Source organism: Panthera pardus, unplaced genomic scaffold (assembly GCF_024362965.1).
Source record: "Panthera pardus isolate Hobbes unplaced genomic scaffold, ASM2436296v1 HiC_scaffold_25, whole genome shotgun sequence".
Taxonomy (NCBI): Eukaryota; Metazoa; Chordata; class Mammalia; order Carnivora; family Felidae; genus Panthera; species Panthera pardus.
The window spans coordinates 85,829,648-85,840,787 of record NW_026526821.1 but is presented as its reverse complement, the minus strand read 5'-3'; the positions used below and the strand labels follow the sequence as shown (position 1 = coordinate 85,840,787).

The window sequence follows — 11,140 nt, the reverse complement described above, 5'->3', positions numbered from 1 at the left end:
ACCCAGGCGCCCCTAATGGCGTGTTTTTAAAAGATTTTCTTCCCTGATTAAAGAGATAGTTAATTTGCGTAAAGAAGGCTGTTTCCCCATCAATTACTTCCTTTCCTGCTTGATATACTGTAGAATGAAGACTGGATGTCTAAAGCTTTGACAGTCAACTTGGCATCATGAAAAGCCGGTCCACTGAGAATGGCAAAGAGGAAGGAAAAGAGGCCTGGATCCTTGAGGACATTATTGACCTTTGAGCTAGCCTGGGAACCACCCATTTTCAGAGTATCATGTGAGATAAGAGGTTTCTTGTTATTAACAACTACTGTTGTCAGGTATTCTGTCACTTGAGGCTGACTGCCTTCTAACAAAGAACCTTGATAAAACATGGAGGACTTGGTACGTAATTTTACTGCTTTATTTTTTGGCAGATAGTGCCAAATACCAATCTTAAAACAAATTGGGGCACCTGGGTGGTTCAGTCGGCTAAGTGTCCAACTTCGGCTGAGGTCATGGTACCGGGGTTCTTGGGTTTGAGCCCCGCATCGGAGCCTAGAGCCTGCTTCAGATTCTGTGTCTCCTTCTTTCTCTGCCCCTCCCCCACTTGTGCACACATGCACATACTCCCCCCTCTCAAAAATAAACATTAAAAAAAGAAAAATTATTTTTAAATTGAGCCATGTTTTTAATCAAAGATTAATGTAGAAGGTATGGTTTTATCAGGTAAAAGCTTTTATTTTGGATGTTTAAGTTACACTTAATATTCTCCTAAATAGTCCCAAAGAAAGGAAGTAATAATCACCATTAGTTGTGTTTGGTGAACACAAAAATTAATCCCCCCAAATGTAGAAAATCTTGCAATAATTATTGAAAACACTTTGCAAATATGGGACATTTCAATAGGTATTTGAAACTAAGATCATTGGCTAAGAGTCAGCCAAGCACTTGGAGGATTTTTCGCTAATGAAAATTAGGATGGGGCCCTATCCAGAATGACAAGGAACAAAATATTTAAAAATAGCAAACTTTCATTGGCATTCACTATGTGACAAACACTATTCTAAGCACCTTACATTTATGAAATCATTTAATCCTATGAGATCGGTAACTATTATTGTCCCCATGAGGCACAGGGAGAAGTACATTTTCCATTGCCATACAACTTCAGTGGAAAAAGCCAGGAACATGAACCCTGGCATTCTGGCTGCAGAGCCTATGTGCATTGCTACTATACTATTTTGCCTTAAGGGGATTGGACCCACATACCCCTCCTGAGTATTCCTACCTGAGAGAGGAGAGAGCATTCCTTGTCTTCATAGCCGCTGCTTTTTAGTGGGCCAAGTCTTTTCCATCTTTTATTTGCTCCTGACCCTGAGTGGGCCAAAGTGGTGGTATGTGCGTGTGTGTCCTTTTCGTCTTGTTTTTTGTTTTTTGTTTTCCTTTTCCCAGCAATATGAAGCTAGCTGCTCTTCAGTCCAGTGGGGATTTACATCCCTTTGGGAAAAACCAGCTTTATACTTACATTTCCCCACAGCAGAGTTATCTGTGGAATCTCCACAGGGTGCTTGCAGGCTCTGCACAAGTGCCTTTGTGTCCCCTGAAAGAAACTAGAAAATATATTTTTCTTTTTCTGTCACCTTACATTTTTAGTGCTCTTTCAGCTCTAGGCACCTCCCTGAATGGTCTGCTTCCATTCCAGCTCTGGTCACTTCCTACAGAACAGAAATAGTACGTAGGACTAGTTAATCTCATAGTTCCCCATTTGTGGACAATTTTTTGGCAGTAGAATGAGTTTCCTTCTAGCAGAGCTAGAAAGCTCTGCCCTAGGTTCCGCCTACCAGGAAAATTTGGAGGCACCCCAGAGAGGAATATAGGGGAGTATACTAGTTCTAGTCGGAGTCCGCATCTTTTATTCCTAAACCTGAGGTTTCCTAGCAGAGCAGTCAAGGCTGTGTTCATCTGCTATAGTGGGCATCTTTTGTTTGTGTCTTCCAGGTGTCCCTTCTTCATTTTCTTAGCAACACCTTCCCCTTTCCTTTAAGGAAACGGAGTCTATGCGGTGCTGATAGGACTGTCTGATCACAGCGTCCTACCCTCTGCCACAGGAGTGAGTGGGGTATAGGAGTCTGTACTGGACTGATTAGAATCCTTGCCTAGAATATGAAAAGGGAGGATGGAGGAATAGCCTCTCTCCCCTTGGATTGTAAGCTGTTAACATGTGATTCCAGAGTTGTTTGCGGGTCATTTCCCTGTACATAAGGTCAGGGAGAGGATCAAAGAGAGTTCTGACAACACTGTTTTTGTCTCTGGATATAGGTGTGCCTGAAGCTGTATCCCTGTCCTTTCCAATGACATTAGCCAATAAATCCCCTCTTCACCTACCTGGAGGGGATTTCTGTTATTTGTCATTGAGAGGTATCCTTTAGAAATTAAAAGTACATATATTCAGCCTTGAGGAAATCAGTAAGATCAACTTTAAGTCGATGTATTAGGGTTTTCCAGAGAAACAAAACAAATTGTATGTATGAATGTATGTATCTCCATCTATCTATCTATCTATCTATCTATCTATCTATCTATCTATCTATCTATCTTTATCTCAAGGAATTGGCTCATGTAATTATGGAGGCTGGCAAGTCTGAAATTTTCAAGGTGGGCTGTCAGGCTGGAGACCAGGGAAGAGCCAGTGTTGTAGTTCAAGTTCAAAGGCTATCTGCTGGCTAATTCCTTCTTATTCAAGGGAGGTCAGTCTTTTGTTCTATTCAACTGATTGGATGAGGTGCACCTACATTATAAAGAGCAATCTGCTTTACTCAAAGTCTACTGATTTAAAGCTTTTTTTTTGTTTTTGTTTATTTTGAAAGAAAGTGAGAAAATGTGCCTGAGTGGGGGAGGGGCAGAGAGAGAGAGGGAGAGAGAGAATCCTAGCATACTCTGCACTGTTGGCGTGGAGCCTGATGAAGGGCTCGAACCCATAAATTGCAAGATCATGACCTGAGCTGAAATCAAGACTCAGACGCCCAACCAACTGAGCCACCCAGATGCCCCCAAGGTCCACTGATGTAAATATTAATCTCATCCAAAAGCACCTTCACATAAACATCCCGAATAGTGTTTGACCAAATATCTGGGCATTGTGGCTCAGCCAAGTTGATACATAAAATTAACCATTACAGTGGATAAAGTTTGCTTTCGTTACCAACTTATTTCTGATTCCTTCTTCCATATCTTAGCCCCCTCTCTCCACACTATCATACTCAATTCCACATGCCCTTTTGTTGTCCCTTTCTTGCCCAGTGTCATGAACCAAGGTGATCTGTCCACATCTGACCTCTTACTGATTTCAGAATCAACTTCATCCTCATCAAAACTCTCATTTCCTTAGTGACCTTTTCATACCTGATATCCAAATGAAAACTAATTCTATAGGTAGTGTCACTGTAAAGTGTTACTAGATGATAATGACATAATGTATATCTCCTGGGGAAAGGGGAGGTGCTCTGCATTAAATGTAGAAGTACAGATAGTTTAAGCAAGGTGATAGGTAAGGAGCAGAGGTAATTCTGGATGAGGGAACTTTTTGGTGCCCTTAAGACCTCATTTTGTGACTATCTAGTTCTCTATAGTCATTCCCTAACTATTTAACATCTGGTTTCCTTTTTTTCTCTCTTTTTTTTTTTTGTAGTTTTATGGTTTTATATGACATGCACATAAGCTGTCTGTTCCTTTTCTTCTCTGCACAGCCTGGCATTGGGATTGGTGATTTTGATGGCCAGCTGGGCTGCTCTTTCCACAATGGCTTTGTGGTTCTTGGAGGAGACATTGTGAAATCCCTGCACAGTGAGATTTGTTGCACATCAGCAACACTTCAAGCTCCTTGACGTTGACCAGGAACTTCCGGAAGTCACTAGGCAGCATGTGCTTTGTCTTCTTGTTGCTCCCGTAACCAATGTTGGGCATCAAGATCTGGCCCTTGAGTCTTCTGTGCACTCTATTGTCAGTGCCTCTGGGTTTCCGCCAGTTGTGCTTAATTTTGATATATCAGTCTAACTGGCGCTGAATGAACTTCTTGGTCCTCTTTTTAACAATTTGGGCTTCACCAGAGGTCTGAGGATGGCCATGATGCTGAGTAGGAGATGGTTGCCACTTCCACAGGAAGTGCTAAGGAAAAGAAGAGCTGGTCTCCTTTATAATGCTTCCTTTCAAAAAGGAGCAAATGCAAAGATGGAGGAGAATCATAGGCCTTTTTTAGGGAACTTCGGTAGACCTGGACCATAAGACACTTGACTAGAGGGGTGGGAAATGATGCTGATCAAACTGGCAGGAATGAAGTCCTGAGTGACTATGTGTGTGTACGTAGGGGTCTGGACTTAATCTTGCAGGTGGAGGATACCCACAGAACTTGAAGCATGGAGAAACAGAATCAGATTTGTGTTTTTGAAAGGTCACTTTGGTGTGAAGGTATGTATGATGAATTGGGATGATGGTGGAACCAAAGGGGTTCACTTAAGAGGTCTTTCTGAGGCCTTGACTGCTGCCTTTTGTTCTTGTGTCCATTTCTTCTATCTCATAGGTGTCAGTGATTTCACCTGTTTCTTTTTCCTTGGATACCACCATCTTCTCTGAACACTGGGGTACATTTCTCCACTAAAAATCAGGACATTTGTGTCCCTGTTCCCCACATTCTTGTCTTGCACAGGCCTTTCTTTTTAAATTGAGATATAACAGACATATTAGTTTCAAGTATACAACAGAATGATTTGATATGTGTATATATTGCAAAACATCGCCACAATAAGAAATCTTAACACCCATCACCAAACACAGTTATAATTTTTTTCCTATGAGGCAAGATTTTAAAAAATTTTTTAAATGTTTATTTTTGAGAGCAATCGAGAGAGAGAAAGAGAGAGACAAAGCGTGAGCAGGGGAGGGGCAGAGAGAGAGGGAAACACACAATCTGAAGCAGCTCCAGGCTCTGAGCTGTCAGCACAAGAGCCCAACGCGGGCCTTGAACTACAAACCTTGAGGTCATGACCTGAGATGAAGTTGGACGCTTAAATGACTGAGCCACCCAGGTGTCCCCCTGTGATGCAGACTTTTAAGATCTACTGTCTTAGCAACTTTCAAATATACAATACAGTATTACTCAGTATAGTTGTCATCCTGTACATTACATCCCCAAGACTTATAACTGGAAGTTTGTATCTGTATCTAGGACTTTTAAATTCTAATAATTTTATTGCTGTTCATTATTGGAATTCAAATAAGGGAAACAAAATTCACAAACATGGCATTTAAAAATCTTATAAAGTATTTTATTATTTAAAAAAATTTTTTTTAATGTTTATTTTTGAGAGACCGAGACAGAGATTGAGCATGGGAGGAACAGAGAGAGGAGATACTTTCTGAAGCAGGCTCCAGGCTCTGAGCTGTCAGCACAGAGCCTGACATGGGGCTCGAACCCACAAACTGTGAGATCATGACCTGAGCCAAAGTCAGATGCTTAACTGCCTGAGACACCCGGGCACCCCTTATAAGGCTATTTTAATTATGGTTCTCCATTTCTTTAGAAATGGCAGCTGGAAGCCATGATGGCCTTCTGCTCATCAGGCTGTAGCGCATAGAGGAGACCAAGAGCCATCAGGTTTAACAGGACAAATCTGTGAACAGGGAAACAGACTTACATAAAGAGATGATGAATGCGCCCTCCTTACCATTCCTGGTTGTTTTTTTTTTTTTAAGTACAGTTTAGAATTTTTGATGAGGAGAATCAATATCTTCAGATGTTTGAATTAGACCCAGATGTTCCCTTTCCTTCACAGAAAATTTATTTTCTTCTCCAGCCCCTAGTCCCAAAGGTCCAGCTAAGGCAAAGCTCTATAGAGATGGGGGTCAGACAAACAGAGTTCTTTCACATTAGTGTCTTGAATGGAGCATAGTTATAAAGGGCTCTTTGTTGCACTGGGTTAGGAAAATATTGGCTTTCAAAGTTTCTCTCAACCTCCTTCTTGCCATACAGCCTGATGGGCAGAAGGCCATCAAGGCTTCCAGTTGCCTTTTATAAAGAAATGGAGAACCAACAGTATTATTAACTATAGTCACCAAGGAGTCAAAGTATGATTCCAGTGTCTGAACAACACCTTTCTGCACTGCTACCAAACCTGCTGATGCCACAAAGAAAGTGCTGGCAGTACCACCACAGTTCTCATGTTCAAACTAAGATACTATTGAACCTCTTGCTTTTCTCTTGTTTGTTACCTTGACTCCTTGGTAATATCGCTGTGGTCTCACTAGAAACTCTTGGATGAAGGTTCTGAGGCTAAGATGTACATTTGCAGTGTTTTACGTCTTGAAGTAAGAAATGTGTTGTCTGTTAACAAACAGCTGTTTTTTTTAAACTTTGGGGTTATTTAAGGACCTGTTTAAGGGCCTGAAATGTTAAAGGGCTCTTAGGTGATAAATACTTTGATTAGTGAAATGTTATATTTTTCAGCCTCTCCTTGAGGCAACTAATAAAAAGGCATTTTTTTCCCTCTAAGAAAATCTGAAAAGTCCTTTGTTCACTTGATCATATAACCAACCATAGGGAGTCAGTTCTGCTAAGAAATACGGCTCTTTTTTCACTCATTGAAAAACATGTTTTTAAAGATTTTTTCAATTCTTTTTTTAAATTTATTTTTTAAAATTAAAGTTAGTTAGCATATAGTGCAACAATGATTTCAGGAGTAGATTCCTTAATGCCTTTTACTCATTTAGCCCCTCCCCCTCCCCAACCCTTCCAGTAACCCTGTTTGTTCTTGATATTTAAGAGTCTCTTATGTTTTGTCCCACTCCCTGTTTTTATATTATTTATGTTTCCCTTCCCTTATGTTCATCTGTTTTGTATCTTAAAGTCCTCATATGAGTGAAGTCATATGATTTTTGTCTTTCTCTGACTAATTTCACTTAACATAATACCCTCTAGTTCCATCCACATAGTTGCAAATGGCAGGATTTCATTCTTTTTGATTGCCGAGTAATACTCCATTGTAGATATATACCACATCTTCTTTATCCATTCATCCATCGATGGACATTTGGGCTCTTTCCATACTTTGGAAGCACTATTGTTGATAGTGCTGCTGTAAACATGGGGGTGCATGTGCCCCTTCAAAACATCACACCTGCATCCCTTGGATAAATACCTAGTAGTGCAATTGCTGGGTTGTAGGGTAGTTCTATTTTTAATTTTTTGAGGAAACTCCATACTGTTTTCCAGAGTGGCTGCACCAGTTTGCATTCCCACCAGCAGTGCAAAAGAGATCTTCTTTCTTCACATCCTCACCAACATCTGTAACATGTTGCCTGAGTTGTTAATGTTAGTCATTCTGACAGGTGTGAGGTGGTATCTCATTGTGGTTTTGATTTGTATTTCCCTGATGGTGAGTGATGTTGAGCATTTTTTCATGTATCTGTTAGCCATCTGGTTGTCTTCTTTGGAGAAGTGTCTATTCATGTCTTTTGCCCATTTTTTCACTGGATTATTTGTTTTTTCGGTATTGAGTTTGGTAAGCTCTTTATAGATTTTGGGTACTAACCCTCTATCCAATATGTCATTTGCAAATATCTTCTCCCATTCTGTCAGCTGCCTTTTAGTTTTTCTGTTTCCTTTGCTGTGCGGAAGCTTTTTATTTTGATGAGGTCCCAACAGTTCATTTTTGCTTTTGTTTCCCTTGCCTCTGGAGATGTGTTGAGTAAGAAGTTGCTATGGCCAACGTCAAAGAGGTTTTGCCTGCTTTCTCCTTGAGGATTTTGATGGCTTCTTGTCTTACATTTAGGTCTTTCATCCATTTTGAGTTTATTTTTGTGTATGGTGTAGAAAGTGATCCAGATTCATTTTTCTGCGTGTCACTGTCCAGTTTTCCCAGCACTACTTGCTGAAGAGACTATCTTTATTCCCTTGTATATTCTTTCCTGCTTTGTTAAAGATTAGTTGGCCATAAGCTTGTGGGTCCATTTCTGGGTTCTCTATTCTGTTCCATTGATCTGAGTGTCTGTTTTTGTGCCGTACCATACTGTCTTGATGATTACAGCTTTGTAATACAGCTTGAAGTCCGAAAGATTTTATTTTTTTAAGTAATTTCTTCTCCCAACGTGGGACTCAAACCCACAGCCCCAACGTCAAGAGTCTCGTGCTCCACAGACTGAGCCAGCCAGGAGCCCCCAAAACATTTTTGATCTATTATTTTGTGCTAGGGTTTATACTAGGTGTTGGATATGCAAAAGCTTGGTCTAGCCTCAAGAAAATTAGCCCAGTAGGGAAATACACAAGAATGAGAGAGGTTAATACATGTCCTTAAATCTGTCTGAGGAGACAAGATAGATTTTCCCCAAGAAGTAGTAGCATTTAAGTAGAGGTGGGGTGGGGATTCCACAAAGAGAAACCGATGTGTACAAAATATTTGAGAATGCTGGCCCAGTTGGGAAACTGAGTAGCATTGTTGGAATATAAAGTGCCGGGAGGTGGGTAGAAAGACAGCAAATGTGAGGCAAGGCCAGCTATCTGGGGTCAGAAGTCCATGCCATGTTCTGTATGCCAGTCAAGTTTTTATTTGATTCCAATCTGGAGCCATTAATAGTTATGATAACCATCTACATTTGACTAAAGATACCATTTAAATCTTCCTAGAGCAAATGCTTGAGTAATAAATTCTCAAAAACATCATCTCTCTCTGATTAAGTCTGTCTTGGCAGGACCGGTGCATTAATTCACAGAATTAATCGTCAGTGAGTCAAATGTAAGGCTGTCAAATCTAAGCAATTACTAGTCTTCTCAGGTGGGCCGTCAGAAGTCTGGGCCAGCAGAGTTTCATAAGTCCAGGAGCAGTGTTGTATCGTTTTGCCTTACATTTCCCCACCCTACCCCCTCTGCAAAAAAACTGGGGGTTAGGGAGGCAATGGATGAGGGTGAGGGTAGGGTGAGGAGGGCGTTTAGAGGCCAAGCATATTACATAGAGCTTAAGTAGGTAACTGAATTGCCTGTCACCCGAAAGACTGGCCAAACCTGAATGGCGCTTTGCATCAAGAATTTTGATACCTTTCCTCCCTACTTCGCTCAATTTTCTTTGCGATTTTTCTGCAGCCTTATGTTCCTTTTCCATCCTGACTTGTTTATTTGTCCCTCGGGATCCCTTTTTTCAGGCCTCCCGCTTTCTTCCTCCTTTTTCCGCCGCTTCGTGGGGTGCCGGAGCCTGGGGCCTTGGGCTGCATTGGGCGCGTGCTCCAAGGCTATTTGCTTTGCTAACAATTCCATCCTGTTTCCTTAACGCCCGTCTTTCCCTGCCAGCCACCGAGTTTCTGCCTCCCCCACAGCGTGGTTCCTCCAGCTGCTCGCCTGGGGGCCAGGCGGCTCAAGGAACTCCAAGCGGATGCGGCCGCTGGCTGGTGCCACGTCTTCGCCGCCAGCAGGCCAGCGCCTGCGTGGGCTCGGGGGCGGGGCGGGGCGGCGCGGGGAGGCGGGAGCTACGCGTGAGCGGCGCGGACGCGGCCCAATGGGATTCGCGGGAGGCGGCGGCGGCGGCGCGGTGCGCGCCGAGGGGCGGGGCCCGTCGGCAGTTGCTGGCGAGCCCGGGAGGCCGAGAAGGCTGTCGTTGCCTCGGCCGTCGCATCCCCGAGGGAGTCGCGTTCGCGTGCCCCCGACCCCCAAGCTCGCCGATCGCCCCCGAGGCTCCTGTGTACGCACCTGACCTCGCCAGCCGCTCGCCGCTCGCCTGCGGACCGTGCCTTCTGCATCATGTGCGGTAAGGGGGCTGCGGGCGGGGGGCGTGTTGCGGGGCGGTGCTGGGGTGCGGTGCGGGCGCAGCCGAGGCCGGAGGCGCTGGCGGGAGCCGGAGTGGGGAGGGTGTGAAGTCTGGGTGCTGGGTGCGGAGGCCGGCCTGTGCGAGCGGGGGTGGGGGTGGTGGACCTAGTAGGGCACCTGAGAGGAGGGCGGGCCCTAGAGGGGATCTGGGGGGCCAAAGGGACCGGTTTTGCGCGGAGAAGGGAAACAGAAGGTAGATAAATGTCTTGGAAAAGGAGAGAGGGTAGAGGGAACTGAAGTGTGGAGGGGTTTGCCTTCAAAAGAGTACATCAGGTGAGTGAGGCAACCTGTGGAACATCAGGTGAGATCTCTCGAACTTATCTTACATTCTTCTAGGATTTATCTTTTAAATACATTTATTTTTAGTTGCTTTCTTTCGGGCAGGCCCAGTAGAAGACAGAACTATACATAGCTAGAGCTACGACAATGGCATTATAATACACAATCTTACTTCCTGCTACTCCCTGTCTCAACAGAAACCATTGCTAATCAATAAGTTGGTGAATGGGCTTAGACCTAATCCTCTAGTGGAAGAGACCTGAAAGTGACCATAACATGCTTTATCACGTGCATTTGCACCCATTTAAAACACTTACCTATGAACAGTGTTGGTGCACATTTAATAAATGTTTTATCAAGAGCAGTTAAAACATAGGTCCTTTTATGCTATGTTTTGAGACTTAGTAGTTTTATTGTTACCTAAAACTGGTAGTAAAGGGAACTGTCAGAATTATATCTGAAATGATTGATAAGCACTCAAATAGGTATTAACTTGGCCATTGTCAGTAAAAATAATTGTATTCTTACCTCTTTCATTGAAATTTACAACTAACCTTATCCCTGGAAGAAGGAGTGCTTTTTTAAGAAGGGAAGTAGAATTGTAATGGAATTGAAGCTATCTGGGAAACTTATTCTTTATAGCCTTTTGGAAGAATACCCTAGAGGAGGTAGCTTGTACTCATTAGTTTATATTTTTCCTGTATTTAACTTTATGCTAATTTCAGCTTCTGAAAATAAGGAGCAGGTTTAGAGTAGATTTAAAAAAAAAACCTCAAAAACAGAAACATCTATAAATAGTTTCTGAAATTATTGGATTGGAGCTGACTTTACGATCATGTATACTTTTGTTATGTCTGATTAGTAGAGTGGCTTTGAAAAACACATTAGTTTGTAGTTGTGAAGTAGTGAATTTGCAAAACTGGCTAATCCCCAAGATGACTTTTCCTGAATGATGAGGTGTGAGCCTAGTTAAATACCAGGCTTTCTGCTTGCAGGTCATCTTGTTCCAGGAAAAAAGGGAGTCTGAGTACC

The 11,140-nt window shown here is 42.7% G+C and overlaps 1 protein-coding gene and 1 pseudogene across 2 annotated transcripts in view; one reads left to right on the top strand and one right to left on the bottom strand.

Moving 5' to 3' along the window:
- Positions 1 to 3,683: 3,683 nt before the first annotated feature.
- On the bottom strand, positions 3,684 to 4,109 carry LOC109276133 (60S ribosomal protein L32-like; annotated as a pseudogene).
- A 5,447-nt stretch (positions 4,110 to 9,556) lies between these two features.
- The window catches only part of GFPT1 (glutamine--fructose-6-phosphate transaminase 1), a 55,949-nt gene continuing 54,365 nt past the window's right edge, over positions 9,557 to 11,140 (top strand). For both annotated transcript variants that reach the window (XM_053890757.1, XM_053890756.1), the window contains exon 1: positions 9,557 to 9,770. In XM_053890757.1, the coding sequence (XP_053746732.1) occupies positions 9,764 to 9,770 (7 nt within the window). In that variant the 5' untranslated portion in view covers positions 9,557 to 9,763. The remainder of the gene's footprint in view (positions 9,771 to 11,140) is intronic.